The sequence below is a fragment of the Athalia rosae genome, chromosome 5 (genome assembly GCF_917208135.1).
Source record: "Athalia rosae chromosome 5, iyAthRosa1.1, whole genome shotgun sequence".
Taxonomy (NCBI): domain Eukaryota; kingdom Metazoa; phylum Arthropoda; class Insecta; order Hymenoptera; family Athaliidae; genus Athalia; species Athalia rosae.
Window position 1 is genome coordinate 12851233 of NC_064030.1, and position 22983 is coordinate 12874215.

General features: G+C 40.4%; 2 protein-coding genes across 3 annotated transcripts; one reads left to right on the forward strand and one right to left on the reverse strand.

Annotated features, from left to right (window-relative positions):
- Positions 1-4623: 4623 nt before the first annotated feature.
- Positions 4624-5432, reverse strand: LOC125501170. Its single transcript, XM_048656363.1, has one exon. It carries the CDS (start codon positions 5430-5432, stop codon positions 4662-4664), a length of 771 nt encoding a protein of 256 aa, XP_048512320.1. The 3' UTR covers positions 4624-4661.
- Positions 5433-15686: 10254 nt separating this feature from the next.
- Positions 15687-22629, forward strand: LOC105683003 (farnesol dehydrogenase-like). 2 transcript variants are annotated; one of them, XM_012395286.4, is made up of 6 exons: positions 15687-16162; positions 16948-17408; positions 19143-19269; positions 20540-20672; positions 21078-21230; positions 22363-22629. In XM_012395286.4, exons 2-6 carry the CDS (start codon positions 17108-17110, stop codon positions 22402-22404), a joined length of 756 nt encoding a protein of 251 aa, XP_012250709.1. In that variant the 5' UTR covers positions 15687-16162; positions 16948-17107; the 3' UTR covers positions 22405-22629. The 2 variants fall into 2 exon arrangements, with proteins under 2 accessions (XP_012250709.1, XP_012250708.1); XM_012395285.4 differs by having other exon boundaries at positions 15688-16219.
- The last annotated feature ends 354 nt before the right edge of the window (positions 22630-22983 follow it).

Consider the following 22983-nt stretch of genomic DNA (forward strand, 5'->3'; position numbering starts at 1 on the left):
GTCGTGACGAGTAGACGTGAGCGATGATGAGATAAGTTCATAGAGATACGTATATATATATATATATATTTAATTAATGTAATGTGCCAGGGAGATTGAGCTCATTACCGAATATCACTGCATTATTGTCTCTATATCCCGCTCGCCTTTCTTTTATTAGTCACGTCATGTATAAATAGTCGACGGTCCCTGATTTTATTTTATACACCTTCATTCGTTCTATTTATTCATATACACTGTGTCGCGTGCTATTTATTCTTACCATACCTGTTATTTGTTCCTTTTGTGATGTAGTGGCGTCTCATTATTTTACATGCAAAACATATATGTACGGCAAGAGGACCCAAGAAATTATATAACTATTGTACATAATGAGCGCCCAGACAACTTATAACTAAATTAAAGATAATAATACCTGCCAAAAAATATTGATCAACGTGTAATCTCAATTCATAGCGATATTCAAAAGTAAAGGAATCGTTACAGAGAAAAACCAAACCAATCACATATTTTGAAACATTTTTTGGAAATGGAAAACACATGATTGCAGGAACTCCCGCGAAAATTGTTTTAATCAATTATAGAAATCTCTAAAACACCGCTTCAAAATCTTGGTTTTAAAAAGGCGCAACTCAACGGAAAATTGAGCAGTGTCAGTCTTAATTTTTAAGCAGTTCTACTTCACACTTTGAAGTTCAAAATCACATCAGTTCAGTTCGTACATTCTTTCAAAGTCCGAAACCAAGATTCAGCAAGGTGTTGTTTCACTTTTATTTTATACCAAAAACTCACTTTTCCTACCACCTACAAGTTTGATTTCCTCCAATCATCCGTTCTTAAATAATTTTGGTAGCTAAACCTGTATTATGTTTTAGATTTGAATACACGTTTCTATTCTTTTGATTTTGCCATTGTTTCAATTATTCTCAAATCCAAGAGCTTCAGTTAATTTAACTGTTCAAACTCTTAAACGGAAAGTCCGTGTCGGGACCAACTCGCTAATCTGTGCTGTAGTTGTGTCTCTCCTCGACTTTTTCCTTTAATCATACGAACGTCGAAAAACTCGTTCACCTGTGCTGCAGTTTTCTCGATGATCAAGTGATTTCTACGAGTCATTCATTTGTCAAATGTTATTTCATTTAAACATCCAAATTTCGATGAGGAGAAGAGCAGGGCGCAAGGTCTAGCTTCGCCGTTTGCAGAACCAACTCCAACAAACCATTACAGTTCGCGAAAACGAAATTCCCCAATTTATTTTGGATAACTATTTTAATACAAACAATTCACCTTCCACATCTGACACTCCCGCTATTTCTAATCCTTCTAACTCATTAGTCAACGATAATTCTTACTCTCGACTCATACCTATTGAAGTCAAACTCAACTATCCCAATTACGAATCGATAAATAAATCAGATCCAAGGAGACAAGCGTATAAAATCAAATCCATTTTCGAATAAAAATCCTCCTCACTCTTACCTTCAACATCCTGCACTGTTATTAACCCCATCTATTTCCCACCTTCGTACTGGTCTCGAGTCCCAGGTGAAAAGTGTTTGCACTTGGACCCAAAAATCGAGACAGCCCCCTGTTCGCGTAAGATCCTCTCCAAACTAATTGATCCGACGTAACAATACATTACTTGTGTGACATTTAATACTGGCGTGTAAATTAATTTGCTGTTTACAATCAACCACGACCCAGCTCGCCCTCGCACGCTTGACACTGCAGCAAACATAACATCCTTTCCACAACATTTAATCATCAACTAAGGTGAGTCAATCTTACTATTACATTTGAAATAGCATTCCTCTCCCAAATCTATCACTCATTCATTCAGTTTTTCTTCTGGCCTCGCGTGTTCCGAATCATGTTTAATAAAATCGCAGGCATTGTGGTCAACATCGGAGTAGAAAGTGAATCATCCGCGATTGCCCTCGAATGCTATCATATAGTCAAATGTTGGATAACTCTACAAGGCATGAACGCATCACAATTCCAATGCAATTTCTCACGTGTCCCAACTTACTTGTCTATCAAAGCACACGTGTGCAATATTCGACGTGTATACATCAAGGCAATGATTTTACTTCAATCTTATGGAAAAACGTTGCAAAACAGTTCAGAATTAGACAAGTTTAGAAAACTGCATTTCACCTTTGAACAAATTGTGCTTTAGAAAGAATAATTGCAAATCTTGCTGATTGTCTTCAACACTACATCAAACCCGAACTAACAGACTGGGACAAATAGTTGACTTTCGTTATGCTTTCGTATAATACGACGAATCACACAACGACTAAATTCACACCTCATGAACTCATTTTCGGACAGGACGCAGAACTTCCAACTTCAGTTTCAAAAGAACTAGAATTAAAATATACGTACGACAACTATATCGACGACCTCAGCCTAAAGTTACATCCAAAATCAGAAAGAAAGAAAATTATGACAAATGAACAAACAATATTGACTACAAGGTCAAAGACAAAGTTTATCTACTCATAGAACAATTCACAAAGAAACCATCCCCTAATTACACGGGACCATATCCTATTATCTAAATAGATTTACCAGTTGATGTCACTATTTTAATGAAAAAAAAGCAATTGTGGTACACACAAATCGACCTAAAGTGACTCATCGAAGACCAATGGGCCTTTATGTTACCAAAAACAAAAAAAAAGCGACGTGAGGATAACGTGCGCACAAAATGTTCAACCACGAGATATTATCTCAGGCACGGCAGTACTCGATTTGATCAACAACCGTCGTGAAGCATATACACTGTCAGCCATTTTAATTGCCGAAGGATCATATGAAAGTAACTTTTCATCCATCATTCAAAAATTTAATATTTCCGACGACGACTGTTGCATCAAACATAAGACTAATATGAACGATTTATACCTGTTTTTGAACGAATGCCTATCGCCAATTTAAACTTACAATTAGATAATGTAGAAATAACTAGCAATGAGTTGGGCACGATATTTGCGATGGCAGATGAAATCTCAAAAGCTAAAGAAATACGTGAAGACATTTTCAATTTTTACTCATATCGGATATGCAGTATGAATTTTGATTGCTCTTCATGTATTAATCCTTATTATTAAATGTATACGAAGATATTCGGGTTTACCAAGTGCACACGATCATGGAAAAAATAGCTGTTGCTTCAAAATAGTAAACTATCTAACATTAAATATCAAAAATAATCTCGAAACCCATGACCGAGACCCGATCTTTAAGTGAAAGAACCTACTGAATTACAGTACAGACTCACGCCTCCTAGACCAGTAAATCTATGCTAGTAATAAATTCTGTAGCCGAAGACCTATCAAAATCGGACGAAAATTTACCTCAGTTTATCCTGAACCATCCCAAAGAGCTGGTAGCATCCTTAAAAATGAGTATTGATATGTAACCCTTATCTTTAATTTAAGAGGGAAGGCGAGATGTACCGACTCTTTATACTCTATTTTATTTCAGTTACGTGAAATTATGGTGGTTGTGTGCGTCTCCCAACTACTGCATTCTTCATCCTAAGCTTGACCTTGACCAAACCCTAATCTTTGTTTACATCTCCAGCCTTTCATAGTAAAAAAAGACCCTCTCGGAATTACATATTTTTTATGACATTTTTCCTATCCATCTACATTACAGCTGCAGCGGTTAACGTCATACTAACAAACCTTCTACACCAAAATCCGTATCCTTCATCATTTTTCCGTTAGCTATTTCTCCAAACTCAAGGTTCCTCGCATAACCTTTCCTCGAAATTTCATTTCTCAAAAATAGAACAAGTTCAGCTCCCAAACAAAACACTGCAAAATCTTACAACACTCCAGCATTCGAAAAAATGACAAAATTTCTTTCGTCTGGCGGATAGTTTTTATAATCATCCCAAATTACCACGATTCGACGGTAGTGGCCCATTATACGTCCTTTGGAAACGAATCAGCAAGTCTTCGCCAATGTGAGCTGTGTTCTCGAAGAGCTAAACCGCCGCTCAATAAAGTGGTGTGAAAATCCGTCAATATGTTAGGAACTGTACACTCCCCGTTTATCGAATCGGAAACATTTATTTTTTCCGGTAACACTCTGTCTTCTACTGTTCGAATTGTCCCACGCAAAATGAGGGCTGCTTTTGGTAGGACGTTTGTGTCTTGGAGAATTCCAAAATCGGTGTGTTTGAGTCCAACGGCTGCATAAGCTTTCACTATTCTCCGCTTCTTCATCTCTATAACAGAGCTATTTTTCGCGGATATTTTTTCAACAATCTCTCCCAAACACCCCGCGGAGAATGTCTGTGATGATCTTTGAACAGCGTCCCATATCCTGAATGAGATTCTCAACATACATGTTCCGAAATATATTTTCTTCGACAAATGAACGAATGTTTCCTAATGCTGCACTACCTGATTCTCATATCTTCTGCCATTGAGACTCATATTTGCACAGTTGTTTGCGATCCGAATCGATTGTTGAACACAACACTGCAAATTACGTGATATAAGATCGAGTGCCTTTGCGATAATCTTCTGTCGATTTTCTGAAATAAACTTCGATCATTGAACCCCGTAACCTTCGAGAATAACGCGTTTAAAGATAAAATGATCGTTTTCACTGTTATAAATGGATTAAAATCATACTTATAGCTAATCTGCTATTCCAAGCCCATGTAATTCACCTTCTTTTTCTTTAAAAACTGCTTGTTGAGCTGAAGAAACTCTTCTTCGAGATGATCGACCCTCATTTGAAAAAGCCCGTTGGCGATGATCAGCGATTCGTAGTCTCGTCTCGTCCTTAGAAGCCGTATAATCTCTTGCTGCAGGTCCAACTTTTACTCCCATTACATTAAATATCTTCGAAATTGAGAAGTAACCGTCGTTGAATATTGAAGTTGCAAAAAAATTTGCTAATTCGATAGTTTTCAATCCATTATGAAAGTGCTTTGGTGAAAAGTACCAAAGTAAACCGTTGTAACTTTCATTATTGTTTTGAGTATTACTACCTTTGCATCTATCAAGCAATTCATGTCGAGATAAGTCTTCATAAATAGGCTTTAGATCTTTTTCAACTTCTGGATCCAGTGGGAGGTAATCCTGCTTAAACTTACTCAATATTCCTTCAGCTTCTGCGCGGCGATAAGCGCACCAACTTTCTGCGCCTTCTGGACAATTATCATGGTTTGGTTTCTCATCAGTTGAACACAAATGATGAAACGTAGCCCAGATTGCTTCATACATTTCGTCTATATTATCTTGATTTCTCATAATTGCCAAACCGTAATATTTTTGAAGTTTATTTATTAAATTTACAGTTAACTTTTGCGTTGTCTTACTTTTTTCTCCTAACATCTTATTGGTTTTTTTTTTTTTCAATTTCGGCAACGCGTTCCCATTCTTTTTTTCACATGTAAATAGCATTCTAATTTTTGAACCGGAGTATCATAAGGATTCAAATCTAGTAAACCTTTATGAGTGGCACTATTACCATCGCCAATATAGCGAGAATATTTTACGTCATACTTACTAATGGAACGACCAAACATGTCTTTTACACTATCTACTTCCATTTTTGAGGCAGATTCCTTACGATTAACATCACATTCTTCTTCGTGTAACGATGACCATTCTTCGTAAGCTTCAGGATCGCTCTCTTTTCGTTTTTCCCAAACAACACAACTCTGGCAGTAAGTAGACTTCACACGAGAATTTTTTTGCTGTATTTTCCTGCCAGCGTAACTACTCCAAAACGGGATGTATGACCACGTTTTTTCCAGGTACCGTCCCCGCTAACAGTCAAATTTGTCTCCGAGTTTTCTTCTTTTGATGTAAGCTCTTTTTCTTTATTCACAGCTTGTTGCATACTTAGTTTACAAACGGTTTCGGCTGCAGTCCATGAATTTGTAAAACATCCATCGATAGTTTGATGATAAAATTTGCTCGCTAGATCCATCGGTCCGCAAAAAAGATTGATCCCATTCATTCCGACGCCCAAAAGACGCATCACAGCAACAAGACGTCTATTCATTTCGAATGCGTTATCAATCATTGGTACAGAATTAATGTACGAATTACCACATTCACAAATGACAGCTATTTTAAACCCCAGGCCTCTTGGACTTGCTTGATTAAAAGTAATTTCCTTGTGACAAGTTTTGCACACCACTAAATTGCTGATTGCACCAACAACTGAGACAAACTGTAGAATACAATATCCATGGGATGGGTCAATCACAATATTCTCGTCATTATTATGCAATAGTTTCTCTGCGGACGTACTTGTATTCGCCGTAGATTGCTCAAATGTATGTTGGTTTCCAGTAAATTTGCGTTTTTTTGTTCTTGATCGGTATCTGGGAACATCGTGAGTTCCTTTTTTTTATCTAAATAGGAAGATTGTTCACTCATTTTAGATTACATAAAACGCGCTAACTTACGAAGTACTCGATACAACGGTCACAATAATACTTAATGTATTTGGCTCCGAAAATACGTGACGTGGCAGTAAACGAAAAATATACCGAAATAATTATACTTATATATTTCTCCGTACCTGGAGGCTCACAATAGAAACCGAAATCGTAACACAAAGGTTGGAAGAGACGGCAGACTCCGAACAATAGCTCAGGTTTGTCCGATAGCCAATGCAACTATGTATCTAACTGCCGAGCGGCTACTCTTTTAAATAGCTGTAACTCAAAAATTATTCAAGATATCGATTTAAAATTTTGAGTATGTTATTTTCAAAGGTATGACCCATCGAAATATGAAAAAAAAATCGATTTTTTGAAAATTTCACACTAGGTGTGCCCCTTAAAACTTGTACACAAATAACTAAGAGAATTGATCGAGTAATTATTTACGCTCACTTTGTAACCGCAAATATTGAAGGCTCTGGTAACTGTTGCTGTTCACTTCCGGAAGCAACAAATGACGTTTCCAAATTGTTAATATTTCGCTTTTAATGCACTGAAATTGCTCAAACATTTTGAATGGTAACCATCAATGTCACTTGAAGTTGGTGGCAATTTTACGTTGCTGTATTGCAATTTATTTTTTTTTACGAATTCTCAATATTCCAGCACATCAAGTGAAACGTTTTTCTGCGAGAAAAAGTATTTTATCTTTTTTTTTTTATCACAAAAAACGCACATTGGCTTCCGCTCAGCCATCGGAGAAACTGATTCCGACCTCCGTACTCCGGCAGAGCAAGAAGAGAACTGGATAAATAACAACGCGCATCCTGCCATCCTGGCTTACAATAGCGATGCGAGCGGGACAAAGCAGGCGGTTACAAGGGTTCTGAACTGAAAACTTACATCACATACGCCCGCCACATTTAGAACCAAATAATACTGCGAAATGTAGTGTATACATATATATATTGTAACGTAACGTTTTCAGCCCCGTTACTACGGCACCCAAATCTCCAAAATGTCCTTCCGTTTTCCGTTGATATTGAAGAAAACTACAGCACACCGAACAGAATCACCAAGGCTAAATTGAAATAAGAGATATTCCGTATATTAGGCTAATTTTCGTTGTTGTTCCGAATATTCTCTTATGTGACCTGGGAAAATACCGACGAGTTGAGCCAAGGACGACCTACGATGACCTCCCGGCCCTTTTCCTCAAAGGATACAACTCTGACGTCATCCGTGCCAATCAAAATATCGATGTGCACTCTCCCGCTGTGGACCGGACCATCAGCTGATGACAGCATCGCCAACATCTGCCGTCTCCCGATCTACCGAATCGCTACCGGCGTATAGGACCGCAAGATGACCCGTCTACGATCTCCCGCTAGACGATAGGTGCGTAAGACACTCTGCTACCGACGAATGGATGCTACGGAGACGGCGTATAGGGTGGCATGGATCGATTAGTTTCACCTCTCGTCCCGTAACTTACTGGCCAGGAGCCAGACCAAACTACTATCTACCGTTCCGGGATAGAGATGTTGTTCTTGAAGACGAGGACTCCTAGTGCCTGAGTCGACGCAGCCTTGGATGGCCTTCCGAACGCAGACAGCCAGCCGGTCAGTATTGAAAAGCGAGCGCGGCCAACGAAGAAGTATGGATGGTGACGTCAGAGGAGAGGAGAGGCGCCGAATAGGCAAATTCGATTGTCTTCGGAAGAATTGCGCCCTACACCTGTGGCTTAATTAGGAGAGGGAAACGCCAATCCGGACGATTTCCGAGAAAGAAGATCCTGGACATCGGCGCTCAACTCGTCCCACTCTACGACACACCGTTGAACAGACCAGACGTTTATAGTTAGATCCTTCCGCACCCGTTAAGATCTTCCTTTTCCGATTTCCTAATCTAACGTACCGCTCTCGTTTTGACCTCTGTTTTATCGCTACCGTTGAATTTAGATTCACTCTCGTCCGCCCTTTAGCTTCACCAGTTCAAAAGTTAGAGTCACTAGTTAAAAGTTAGTAATTAGAATCAGTAAAATCAGTGGGTGCCGAACTCCTTCAATAAGGTAAGGTTTTCCACCTTTTGAGAGGGGCACGACGTAGCCAAGTGAGGATTGAGAATTGCCTTGAAGTGTTGCGTATTTTTGTTATATTTTTTTTGGTAAGTCGGTGGGTACGAGCCCCACTGCAATTTGGTACGGTCCGGTCCGTTTACGTATTGGAGTTTTGGGCAATTCTGCAATTCCTCCCGGCACACCTCGTGGCCGAATTAAACTATCGTACGTTTTGGAAAATATAATGTCTGAGTCTTCAGTTCGGTCTTTTACCGTCCCTCCTGTGCATTTGCTGTACGTGGCATAATTTAGTACGTTCCGTAATTAAGTAAAATTTAAGTAATACGTTAAGTAAGCCTTGGTGATATCTGGTGATGCTGTATGGTATTTTGATCATAATTTGACAACTTATGTAATATGTTCTACCGTATGCATTTGTAATTTCTTTGGGTAATTTGTTACCCCTGCGTTAAATATTTTGTTCCGTTACGTTCCCGCTCAGTTTGTAAAATCTATTTGCCTGTTACCGTAGGGTAGCCACGGAAGAGCGCTCCGTGTAAAACCGCGCCTTTCTCCCGTTCGTATTTAGCGTACATTTGGTCAATTCGTAAAAAGTATCAGTAATCTCCCGTTAGGCCTCCCGAAAATCTAAATTATAATTCTGTACTACCGTAAATAATTTCCCGCTACCGTGGAACGAATTATATTTTGTTACTCCCGAACTTTTATAAATCTACCGATTCTGTACTTCGTGCCGAATTTGTTAAAATACAGTATTCCGTAATTACGAATTTGGTTTTGCGTTATCGTTATTTTTTTTGTGCCCGAATTGTTGTTGTGAATCCACGCCACTCTACCATTTATTTCGCTGTTGGACAGCCTGTGCCTAGCCAGCCACTTCGCCGAATCTGCATTCGTTTATTCCGTAAGTTTTGTTAATTCGTTAAGTGACGCGATAACGCGTCTGGCGCCCAACAATCTTCTTGTTCCGTTTTCCGTTTTCCGTTTCGTACAGATCGCGCCGAAGGCACGTGTGTGTTTCCGGGGTCCAACCCGCCCGGGGTAAAAAGCTCCACCGTCGCAATATACATATACGTATACATATGTATATATTGTATATATATATGTTCGTGCGCGACTGTTTTGTTCCTGCCGAGGCCAGGTTTCGACAAATAGCTGGCAGCATAAGTTTTTCTGTTTTCTTAGGCTGGGGCCAGACGATCGTTTTTCCAACGTCCGTTACCGACGGACGTTTATTTTGACGGACGTACTGAAATGAAAATACAAACGTAAAGATGACGTCCGTTATCGATTCTACCATAGATATATTGAACAATATATTGTTCAATATATCTATGGTCGTAGAGTCGAGGACTTCGAGGCTAAGGGTGTTGCTGCTGTGCGTGATATAGTAGAGTGCAAGGCTTCGGTGTCTGCTGTTAGCAGGGACGTGGAGGTTGCTGCCAGGGATGCTGCTGCTGCAGTGGAGCGTGTGAGGGTTGTTGATGTGACATTAAATTTATTTCAGTGTTATTTTCTCATAATAATAATCAATATGATAATAATGATAGTAATAATATTTATTATAACTCATCGATCGAAAAACAAATCAATTTATTATAAATTATCGAAGAAGGCCAGTTAAATAAGCTCACGCATTCATACCTCATTCATACATAAATAAATAAAATAAAAACCGTCGCAGGTAAGTCATATAACCCTTTGTCCTTATAAAGAAAAAGATCGACTGGGCATTGATATAAAATTGCATAAATAAAATAATCGTGTCTCTTGGGGATGTTACTCCTTGTTAAACTCCTTTCGTTACCTTACAGTTTCGTTCTACTTTTCAGGCACGTAGATGGAATTTGAATGGAGACTCCAGTATTAACCCTCGTAACAAAAGGCGATGAGGTAATTATCTTCTGTCACTTTCATTGTTGAGTTATGATATTTGAAATATTATTCGTTTTATATTTATTGTTTATAGGTTGATTTATATGCACCAATTGCACCCATCTGTTGCAGACTACAGGGTCGGACCAGATTCAAACTGTGCACGTGTTCACAAAAGTCTCAAAACAAATCAGAGGATTGTCCACCTAGTCCTCTCCGCTCAACCCTCCTCCCAAGAGTGTCAAATCCTTTTCGTCCTTTCGCCTTTCGATACTATAGTCTTTATTTTGACCAGTGACCACACAGTCCAGGTCTCAACATATACCGGTAATTTTGAAGACTGATTAATATCGTTACATTGAGGACAGGCTTGCAACGGTGTCCTCGGGTGCTATGTCGCGGGCGGATGAGGCTGGATTGCTGCGTGTTGTTTGTAAGGACATAGCGGCACAGGTTGTTGTTTAAGGGGTGCCTGAGGTCTCCAGTGGCGCAGAAGACTGCAGGAAGGTGGTGGAGGCGCTGGCTCGTGCTTTGGGCGTTCATCTGCCTGTGTCGGAGGTCGTCAAGCCAGAGCGTATGGGCCGCAGGAGAGATGATGTGCGGGCGGGTAGTGTCCGTGCTATTTTATTGGAATTGGTATCGGTGGCCAAGTGTGATGAGATGATCGCTGCGAAGCGCCAGAAGCCTGACTTGGTGGCCACTGATATCTCCCCGGACTATCTAAGTGGTAGAGTTTATGTTAATCGGCGTCAACCGGTTCGGTTGCAGCAGTTGCGGTCGCAGGTGTTGCGCAGGTTCCCTGCTCTTCGACCGGGTTCCGTTTGGATAGCTGATGCTGCGGTTTTTGTGCGTGGTGCTGTTTCGCCTAGACCTGTGAGGGCGCTTCCTTCCACGGACCTGTCGCAGCTAGCTATTTGACTTTTTGGTGAGGTGGTGCCTGCGCGTGCTGCACCTGCTCTGTCGGCGGATCCGGTGTTGAGCGCATGTTGCCTTAATGCTCAGTCTTTGCCGGCGCATTTTGTTGAGTTTAGTGATTTTTTCAGTGCGGAGTTTCATCACATTATCGCGGTTACCGAAACTTGATTTAGTGCTTGTGTTTTGGATGAGCAGGTTGCTCTGCTTTCGTACTCTGTGCTAAGAGTTGATCGCAGGGGCCGACATGGTGGCGGTGTGGCCTTATACTTACGTAAGGAGTTGTGTGGAAGAATTGTGGCGTCCTCTTCTTCTGGTCCGCGTGATGGTGTTCCAGAGTTCCTTGTTGCTGAAGTATGGGGCGTCTCACGTCCTAAGTTCTTGGTGGCGGTGGTCTATAGGCCACCGAAGACTGACTTCTTGTCTCTGTTTGAGGAGGAGTTGGTTGCGTTGCTGCCTGGATATAAGTTTCGCTGCGTGTTTGGCGACTTCAATGCTGATCTTCAGGGGTCTTCGCATGATGCTTTGCATCTTGAAGCCTTTTTTGAATCACAGGGATTGTGTATTGTTCCCCTGCAGCCCACGCATCACACTGCGACGTCCCATACGTGGTTGAATGTCTGTGCCGTTACTGACCTGCGGTCTTTGGTGGGGTGGGGCCAGTCGGCGCAGCCGTTTCTGTCTGGGCATGACCTGGTGTTTGTGTCTTGGAGCTACTTCGTGCCTCGGAGTGCGCCTCGTGCGTTGCGGTATCGGCCTTGGGCTGAGGTTGATTGGGATACTGCGAATGGCATCGTGTCGTCTTTTGATCCTGCGGTGTTGTCTGGGCCATTATCGCTGGACTCGAAGCTGGCGATTTTCAACTGTCTGCTGGACGATTTGTTGGAGCAGGTGGTTCCGTTGCGGGAGGTCACCGTGAGAAGGAGGCCGGCGCCGTGGATTTCGCTGGAGCTCCGGAGGCTTATGCGTGATCGGGATTTGTGTTTTAGGGCGTTCAAGCGCTCTGGTGTGGCAGCGGTGTAGGAGCGGTATCGTGTGCTGCGGAGGAATGTGAAGGTGCGATTGTGTGAGGCGAGGTCTGCGTTTATTCAGGAGCGATTTGTTGCGGGGGGTGGTTCGCGGGTTTTTTGGAGGGAGTTGGACCGTCTTGGATTGACAAAGGCCTCGCGTTGTGTTTGGTCGACTGACCTATCGCTGTGTCGTTTGAATGAGTTTTTTGCGTCTGTTTGTAAGGGTGAGCCGCTTCCGAAGTTTATGGACTTCGCAGGGCCTATGTGGGGGGCTGGCGAGGGGGTATTGCGCTCATTCGTGCGTGTGGATGGTGAGTGTGTTGCTGCTGCTATCACTAGGGTGGCTACTCGTGCTTGTGGGCCTGATGGCTTGCCGATACCGGCTTACAAGGCGTTTCGTGCTTCTTTGTTGCCGCTCTTGGTAGAGCTCTTTAATGCGTCCTTGTGCTGTGGGGATTTCCCTGCGTTATGGAAGTTCTCTTTAGTCACACCCTTGCCCAAGGTGCGTAGTCCGGTAGGCTGCTTTGATTTTCGACCGATCTCTTTGCTGTGTGCGCTCTCTAAAGTCCTTGAGCGTTTGGTGTTTGACCAGGTCGTTGGCTGGTGTAGGGATGGGGGTTTTTTGGATCCGCATCAGACGGGTTTTCGCGAGGGGTTGGGGACACGAACTGCTGTTTTGCGTTTCGTGGATGACATTCGTCAGGGGATTGACAGTCGTTCGGTAACTGTGGCTGTGTTTATGGATTTCACGAAGGCTTTTGATTCAGTTGATCATGGGTTGTTGCTGGGAAAGCTCGATGGTTTCGGTTTTTCGCGTGATGTGTTGAGGTGGTTTCATTCGTATTTGTTTGGCCGTATGCAGGCGGTTTGGGATGATTGCGGGGGCGTATCCGAGTGGTTGCCGCTTCGTGGCGGTGTACCGCAGGGTAGCGTGTTGGGTCCGCTGCTTTTTTCATTATACATATAGATGCCTTGCCGCGTTGCTTGCGTCACTGTCGGTATTTACTGTATGCTGACGATTTGGTCATTTACCTTTCGTGTCCTCCTGCGTTACTTGGTGAGGCTTTGGCTGAGTTGAATGCTGATATTGTCAGGGTTGTGGAGTGGTGTGCGGCGAATAGGTTGCGTTTGAATGCTGGCATGGCGCTGGAATGGCGACTAAGGCCATGTTTTTTGGGAATAGCAGATATATTTCTGATATCGCAGGTCGTCAGGACTTGCCGGTGCTCTTGCTTGAGGGGAAGCCGATTGAGGTTGTCGCCGAGTTCTCTTATCTTGGGGTTGTGCTGGATTGCACCTTGTCTTGGTCTCGGTAGGTTGCGGGTGTTTTTGGAAGGGCAGCGGCGGCGTTGTATCGCTTGCGTATGTACGATCATCGCCTTAGTCTTGTGCTCAGGCGTAGACTGGTTGTGGCCTTGGTTTTCCCAGTATTCGACTATTGTGCTGCCGTGCTTTCCAATCTAAGCGATGGTTTGGAGCGAATGCTTCGGGTGGCTCTCAATAACTGTGTGCGCTTTCTGTTGCGCGTTCCGCGGCGGGAGCACATCTCTGAGCACAGGCGTAGTTTGGGTTGGCTTAAGCCGCGTAATCGTCGGCGTTTTTTCATGGGGTGTTTATTTTATACGGCTTTGTGCTTGGGGATTCCTGGGTTGTTTGGCGATCTGCTGCGTCTTCGCCCTGACCTGGTATCTCGCCGTGATCCTACTCGAACGGATACGCTTTGCGTGCCCTCAGCTCGTACTGTCGCCTTTCAGAGGTCCTTCTTGGTCTCTGGTATTGTTTTTTGGAACTCTCTTCCGCCGGAAATTACTTTGGCGAATGATTTTCGGGAGTTTCGCATTAGGTGTTTTCGCTTTTTGCTGGCTGAGGAGGTGCGTGAGGCGGATTCGTTGGGTGCTTTGTTTTAGTATAGTCTTTGTAGTTGTAACTGGTACTTTTATGAATTCTCTATTTAACTTAGTGATCAGTCTTAGTTTAGTTTTATTCGGCCTTTCCGTTTTCACTTTTGGATTTTTGTATTTTTTTTTTTTTCTAATTTCTTTCTATGATTTCTTTGTTTTTGCTTTTCTCTATAAGTTCTCCTTTGAAAGTATTTATTTTGTTTTTCTTCGATTTTGGTTTTTTTGTTTTTTGCTTTTCTGTTACTGTTATGAGCCTTCTGTTTTTGGTTAGTTTCACTTTACTTTTAATTTACAGCTTACCTTCTGTGTGTTTATGTATTTTTGTATTTCTTATTCTTATATTTAGTTTGCATAGAGCTTTGTACACTCTTAGGGAGCTTGCTCCAGAGTTAATAAATCTGCTCTTCTCTCTCTCTCTCTCTCTCCCTCCCCCCCATCGCTTTTTTGGCGAAAACGCAAAGACACGTGTCACCTTCATTTTTGTCGTCATGAACGACATATATTTTTTTAGGATTTTCCCTCACCCTCTTCTTTAGACCATATCTGAAAATCAGCCCTCTCGGTTCATCTGCATTTTCAAGTGTATAATAAATGGTTCGACTAAATTTCAATACGTTTTGATGATTTACCGACTCAAAATATGTGTAAACGGGCTTGTAAATGTGACTGCATATACCTTCGGAACTCATGTGATAGATTTACGATCGTTTTGTATTTGTGTGCAAACATATATATGCAAATATACCTTCTATTTTCTACGTATCTACGTGGGCACGTGAGCGCTGCTATTTGCTACAGGTTTAATGATACATTACGCCCATATACATACCTACGTACCACTACCTGTATCTGCTTTGTACCAGCGCTATACAGTTTTGTGCGTCACACAGTCCGCCGATACGCAACACAAAATTACCCTTTAATAACTTTAATGAATATCGGATTGCTGGTCTCCAAATTGCACAGCGACTTCTTATTCACATTAAGATCTACATAATTTCGTCCGCATCGTATCAGTATTTCCGAAAATCATTCCAATTTATCTGGGAGAAAAAAAATATAAGCATAGGGTGGATCCCACTTCCAAACAATCGCTCTGAAATGAATTATCGACGGGATTTATGGAAGTTGAAGAATTTCAGCAGCCTTGAATCAATCGGTGACTGAAGCGGAGACCTTCGAGCAAACTTAATTTCTCACAGGAATTCGTTCACTCAAATCGAATGAGATGGAACACGTGACATACAAACTTCATAGGTTTGGTCGTTAAAAATCGAATCATTAACCGGTCAACAATTTACAAAATGCCGACCGCCAGCAGGTTATCAAGCGTTACTATTTCCTGGTCTCAAGTCGATTCGAGTCCTGCACGATTACCTCATCGCAGAAACGAGAAACCGATAATAAATCAAGCATAATAATAAGCCTGCGGAACCTCTGCGTACGCACGATCGTCGGCTCGAACGTTGCTGGCGAACATTACTTAACACTTTGTACATACGTATGTACAACGTCAGTTTTTTCCTATACAACATTATTCCGTCGTTCCATCCGTCACTTGCGGTGCAGTCCCCCCTCCCATACGAATCGTGGGTACACGGTTCAGGGATGCCGACTATTCCCGTACGCCGACGATCGCGGTCAACTACGAATTACCTTTCCTCGCAGTTGCAAAGATTTATTTACGCGCGTAGTTAAGTGTCGTAGACAACCGAGTGGTTCGCAGCGTCCACCGCGAGTACATATGCCATCTCCGATTGATTTACGGTGCGGAAATCGTCTGCGGTGATCCTTTTGTTTTCGAAAAGTGTAAACAAGTTTTGCTCGATAAAAATACGATCGATGTTTTTCTCCGTCGATGATTGTGGGACAAAGGCGATTTTTTATTCAAATCAGCAGCGACGTGCGATACAATGAGGTGTTCGTGGGAAAATTTTAACTTTCTACTGTACAAGTGGTAAGAATTTACAAGAACTCCAAAGTGCGAAACGAGACTTTTCTTCGTTGGAAAACTGTAAGTGTTCGTTTTAGGGGTGTGCGAATATTCGAATTAACGAATTATTCGAATTATGCGACTAATTCAAACTATTTTATCGATTTGAACTGATTAAGTATTTATGAAATAATAAATTATTATTAATAAAAAAAATTAATCCAATAAATCCGTCTGTTGGTCAAAATAATTTCAATTGAACTCGTTCGAAAATTTACAATAAATGAGAAAAGTTTATTCTCAAAATTATTTAGACTCAAAAGAGAAAGTATATTTCAATAAATATTTTCACTAATAATGGTAATTGATTATTACAGAATTGAATTACAAGCAAAGCATTCAAATCTTGATGTTCGAATAGTAATCGTTTTTTTGAAGCTGAGAATTTTTTTAAAAGGTTCGGATCATTAAAATGGTGCAAACTGTGTGAAAAATTTTATACCCAGTTCTGTAATTATTCGTTCGATAATTCTTCATCATTTAACAAATATTCGAATAGTCGAATATTCGATTCGATTCGAGCACCATTCGCACACCCTTAGTTCATTTGTTTTATTCCTCAAATATACATCCGCATGTTGGCGATCAGCGAGCAACGAATCATAGAATTCTAGAAGAAAAAGAGAATCGGTCAAACGGCACCTTCATTGTCCAATAATTTATCAAAAACTTTCATGACGCCTAATCATGATAGAATTTGCTCAATATTGATAGAAATCGCAAAAACCGGGACTATTTTTTCTCTTCAGATAATCAATTACTGCTGCGTGATCGCACGAGACGTCTGAATTGAATAATAACAAAACAGAGAACAAAAATATCGCATCGACCGAAGGAAGAGCCGCAGCATCCCCGAAAGAATCCCATAAGCTATAAATTACTCCGAAGTTAGCCGCACGTCGGTCCGGAATGGAACGTTGGGCAGGACGTGTGGCGGTCGTGACGGGCGCGTCTTCCGGTATCGGAGCGTCGATCGCCGAATCTTTGGCTCGCGAAGGGATGATAGTCGTGGGACTGGCGAGAAGAAAAAATCGGCTCCAAGATTCAGCCGAGGCGTTGAGCATCGCGAAAGGAAAACTTTATCCCGTTCAATGTGACGTTTGCAATGAAAAGGAGATCCTGGACGCCTTCAGGTGGATCAGAGATCACTTGGGCGCCATTGACGTCCTTATCAACTGCGCGGGTGTTGCGCATTTCGCAAATGTCATCAGTAAGGAAAAATCTCCAAACTTTGAAAATTAGTTTTCAGCACTCCTAATTCAAACGTGATTTGTCGGCGAAGTAGGCTCACCGAGCATCGGTTCGTTCATTGTATAAAAACTTGTATAATTCGATTCTGGAGGTCGTTCCACGCGTGTTAACTCGGATGTTAATATACGTATAACTTTGGAGTAAAAGTTTTTTCGTCAATTTTTTTTTTTTTTTGCCTTTTTTGCTTGCATACATTCAACTGTATACTAGGGACCTATGTGCGCGCCTAAGTAAATACTGGTGAAGAATAACTTCCGCGTGGATAATTATACACCTATGTATACCTGTCTACGATTTGAGGTATATATGGTTAGATTCTTCCCATACGCGATACATTGAATACCAGACAAGTGTTTGCTGGATTTCGCAACGTGATTTTGAAATTTCAATGTATGAACGTTTCTCAGCGGTAATATTTTTAGTAAAAATTAAATAAGCGTTTCTGAGAAAATTTTCGATTTTTTTTGGGATAGGTACACAGCTTTTGTTCCGAAGGTATAGCCAGGTACTATAGACAGCCGTTTTGAATGAGATTAGTTGAGAAATTTTTGTCAAATTCTATTCGTGATTTGAGTGTAATCATCTGATATTGGCGACGCTACGTTTCATACCAGAAAGTTTGATATTGGAAAATGGAGATGAAAAAAAGACCGATTCGGAAAAATCTCTGACAAAAACTGAGGACAAGATTAGATTTTGAATTGCTTTCGGCCAATGTGATTTTTCGAATGCTTAAAATCATTTGAGTCACCAATGATGTGATTTTGTCGGTTCGAATTCGGAATCCAAAAGTTGTCGGCAAAATAAAAATCACTTAGAGAAAGGCAGTGTGTCGTTAACGCGTGTTCAGTTTCTGCTCTCGTCACAGAATCAATAAGATATAGGGAAACACGGGTCAAAATGGGGCGCCCCAAAAATTTCGTAAAAATTTGTTTGAATTGATCGAGAAGGACCTCAATCATCATTTTGGATGAGAGATTTTTTTTCTTTTTTTTCTCGTAGATTTATCAAGTACCCCATATTGCCCCGCCTTCCCCTATATCGAAGTAATCTGTGTATGTACATACAGCCTTACGCAGAAGTATCATTCACTTTATGAAATTGTCGTGAAAGAAAATGTGTTTACAGGATAAGGTAATATTGCCATCAACTTTAATGAATATTCGATTGGACCACCTTTGGCCCTTGTGACGGCAGCGATTTTTTTGCGCAAGATTATAGGACTGTGTGATACTTTTGGCCAAGGCTGTACTTTTCAACGACCATTTCTAACCTCTGTGAACCTGGCACCCATAACTTTCGGAAAAAAAGATGGAAATATACTTAAAAAATTGCAAATGGTTTGTAGTTATTTGTAGTGAAAGAACTTTCGTTTTTAGGGGACCAAAAAAAAAGTTAGCATTTTGGGCCTTTCAAAAATTGGCCGTAATTTTTTTGCTGGTAAACTGCAAACTGCGAACGAAAATTCTTCTGCTACGAACGATTCGATGTCGAATAAAACTTGTGTGGTTTTGATTGGTTGAAGTAGGGGGCGGGTTAATTTTCAACCGCCCCTTCTTTCAAAAGTAGTTCAACTACAAACGAAATTTGTTTCACTACAAACACTTGAGAACGATTTCAAAATTTTTTAGTATATTTTCATTTTTTCCTTCGAAAGTTGGTCCATTCGTAGCAATCTTCCACTTTTGTTTAGGCGGAGACACGGACGGCTTTCGTCGCATTCTAGACGTAAACGTCTTAGCTGTCGCCATATGCACGCGAGAAGCGGTCGCGAACATGCGAGCACGTCGTGTCGATGGTCACATAATCAACATAAACAGGTAAAGTTATTTACCGCTGCGAGTAATTTTCAATTCAAGACGACTCATCGAGTCTGATTATATCACAAATTGGATCCGAATATATCACTGCAATAATCTCATCGTGAGACAATATTCATTACAAAAGCCTTAGAATTTTCCGACGTCAGTCAAGTTTTTGTCATGTGTATGACATTAACTGAAACATAGATACAGTATCAAATAATATAAGTTCAATAATTTCACGAAAAAAAATTTGTATTCTACAAATTTGGCAGTCCCTTTTTTAACTGCATCATTAACCGTTGACTAGGTATATACATCTATGTATACATATATTCAGGGATAACCGCCTTGAAAATTTTTGACGTCTTATAAATGATAATCTATGCGATATGCAGAATAAAGTTACGGATCAAAGTTGTGGGAAAATTTCATTATCTACAAAAACGATTTTTCCATTTTTGTTCTAATTCCGCGCGTCTTGCTAACTGACAATGAGATTTAAATTTATGGGACACCTCATGACACTTTCCATAAAGAAAATCAGTCTGTAGAATATTGCAAAGATTTCTGCTCTGGCTCTCGGCCTAAATTCAGACCGATTGAGATGAAAATTTTGTGCCTTATTAGACAAGCTATTTGATTACTACTTTTGTTAATACTACAAAATCTTAATTTACAATGATATATATACTTATACTATAGATGCTCACACGAAATGAAGCGCAAAAAAGACCCTTTATCGCGTTCGGAAATTTTCTTTGCTTGTTTTTTTCGGATTTCAACGAGATCCTTTTCTGCTTAACTGTACTCCTCCAACTTTTCATTAACGAAAATTAGTAATTGATGTAAATATTACCCACAATGATGAATAACGAATAATTTCAAGGTAACATAATTCGTAGTATTTCTCTGACAAACAACAAAAAAAATAGAAGTCAACAATAAGCCGATCAGATAATGATAACTTCATAAAATTCAAAAATGTATATTTTACCTCTGAATAATTTTCAACGTGATAAAAAAGCTTGCTGAGGCACACGTTATACGTACGATAACATACGTCGAACTTTGGGGTTAAGGGCAAGATGAAAAAGTTAGAGGACAGGGGCCATCTTTTTAAGCTTAAAATCAATGGACAAAGTTGCAATTTAACCGCATTGGGTATTGGGGCCCAATAAATCTTCGACCATTTCAAAGGTCCTCATATTTCGGCAGTTACGGTTGGCTGAGTTAGGGGTTGTGCTCCTTTTTTTTTAGTTGAAAAATAACGTAATCTCTTGCACAGTGTTTCCGGCCATTCCATTCCGAGTGAAGTTGGGCATTTGAGTCTCTATCCGAGCAGCAAATACGCGGTGACCGCCATGACAGAGGTAGTTCGCCGAGAGTTACTTTCGGCCAAGACGAACATCAAAGTAACTGTGAGTGACATATTTCGTTCAATTACTCAGAATATCTCGTCGTCACAAACATACGTCATTTGCTGAAATGTACGGAAAATCGGAACAGCTGGATGGCGGCGCTTATCGATTGAAAATTGATAGTTGATATTATTATTTCATTTTCTAAAAAGTTCTTGGGTAATATTAATCAAAATTGTTGTAAAATCATCGTTAACGGAAAAAAAAAAAAATTTGAAACACTCAGCAACGAAGGATGAGAATAAATGTCAAGAAAAAATATTCTTATACAGGTTGGGTTATGTTTAAAGACAAATTTTACAAGTGACTTGAAAAAAATAAATTGTCAATTTTCAGACGAGGTGCCCGTTTCTGATCGATTATTTTACGATATTTCACGTTGTTGAGATCGAAATTACTTTTCAGAGTCTGAGTCCTGGACTGGTGATGGCGACGGAAATTTTGGAGGCGGCAGATTACGTTGAGAGTTATACTTCGGCTCCCGACGCTCCGTCTCTACAGGCAAAAGATATTTCCGACGCTGTTCTCTACATACTTGGCACACCACCAAACGTTCAGGTGAATTTTAGCGACAAATCTGTCGCGTGAGAAAAATAATACCCGTCATCCGATTCGCCTGATTTCTGAAATCGGTAGAAAAGGTTCACCAGAAGAACGGAAATTTTTTTTGAATTTGTTACTTTGAATTACCTAAAGTCGTCTATCACACAGGTTGTTTCAGTGCTCTTGAAGCATGTATTTGTGAGTCGTTGATTGTTTTTTTTTTTTTTTTAAAGTTCAGAAAAATTTTCTAAAAATATTCACAGGTGTTCATTGAGACGTTCGTTGTTGATAGAAAATATGACCACGTCTAATGAACTCAAATATTCCGAAACTGTCGTTAAAATCTTCGGAGATATGGGTTGGAATTGAATGGGGATACGCATGGCCAATGTATGTACGGAGAATATGGTTGAACTTGTATTTGAAAGAATATCTGATTCAATGCCCACAAATTTGTGAAAGCAACTTCAGAGGTGGGATATTATGTGGTATGGGTAGTGACGAAGTTTCAATAAAACATGATTGATCAGAACATTTGTTCAATGGGACGAGAACAAATATAGAAACGACTCGCGGCTGTAAGCAAATATTATACCGAAACTACGATGAAATCAACTAATATTGTAACATCAATTAGCATGTTCATATACCGAAGGCGATTGATTCGAGCTAACAGATATTAGTCATAAAATTTTAATTACAGATTATATAGCGATGGGTAATGAGAATTAGCAAGTTATAAAGGTTGTCAGATAGATGTGTAGGTACGCACATGAAATGTCCAAAAAATTCACAAGGCAGACTATCGGCGGCCATATTGGATTAGAAAACGAAAAATTAAAAGACTGAATCTTGTACTTTCGACTCACGATCCTCTTATGGATGAATTTTTTTGCCCGAATCAGAAAAACGATTACAAATTAATATTTACGCGAGTAATTTTATTACAGATAGTTGGTCTAATTGGAATCAGAAGTGGTTCGAAAAGTGATATAAGATATAAGTACTTCCCGGTGTAAAATTTCATGCAAAAAATACCGTCGCGAAGGATACCAAGCACAGGTTATATACACGTCTGACCTCACCATGGCATCGTCGTTTTTTGTTTTCGTTTTTTCTGATTTACGTACATCGTTTAATTTTTCAGATAACCGAGCTGACCATCCGTCCGTTGGGAGAGCGCTTTTGAATATGACCACGTGACGCCGATCTTCCAACATTTTCGGAAGTGCTGCAGCCGAACTGCGTTACGGAATGAGTGGAATTAAAAATTTATACCCTTGCGCTGTAACAACGTACTTTGCGAAAATGCGTATATTAATATTGTGCCATTGCCCAAAAAGCGAGTTGTATGTAAATTAAATAAAAAGTTGATATCGCCGCTGATGACGGGATGAAGAATTTCTCCTTGAAACAATAGACTATTAAATGTTCTTTCAATTCGTCATGACCTTAACGTTCTGCACTCTTTTGCGCTCTGCATTCATCCGAAAATCGGGAAGCAGTTTCTATTTCCGAAAGAAAAATATTTTGCGAAATATGTTGTGAGCCGGATATGATTTCTTAATATCATTTGTGCCAGATAAAGAAGGTAAGTCGAATAAAAAATCAGATTCCAGCTAACTTTTCTAATTCTAGGGTGAAACCAGGCTGTTTGGGAAAAGAATTCATTATTCCTGTTCATTCTGCAACTAACCACCTCGACCGCCTTGCGTCGCGACGCAACCTAACTTCAAAAAAATTATATTTTTCACGAAGAAATGAAACA

What these genes read in the sequence shown, in the direction of transcription:
- LOC125501170 (XM_048656363.1), bottom strand. Translation starts at nt 5,432, where the DNA reads ATGCTATTTACATGTGAAAAAAAGAATGGGAACGCGTTGCCGAAATTG.
- LOC105683003 (XM_012395286.4), top strand. Translation starts at nt 17,108, where the DNA reads ATGGAACGTTGGGCAGGACGTGTGGCGGTCGTGACGGGCGCGTCTTCC. An exon ending in GCATTTCGCAAATGTCATCA is followed by an intron (nt 17,409 to 19,142) that starts GTAAGGAAAAAT and finishes ACTTTTGTTTAG; the next exon opens with GCGGAGACACGGACGGCTTT. An exon ending in CACATAATCAACATAAACAG is followed by an intron (nt 19,270 to 20,539) that starts GTAAAGTTATTT and finishes TCTCTTGCACAG; the next exon opens with TGTTTCCGGCCATTCCATTC.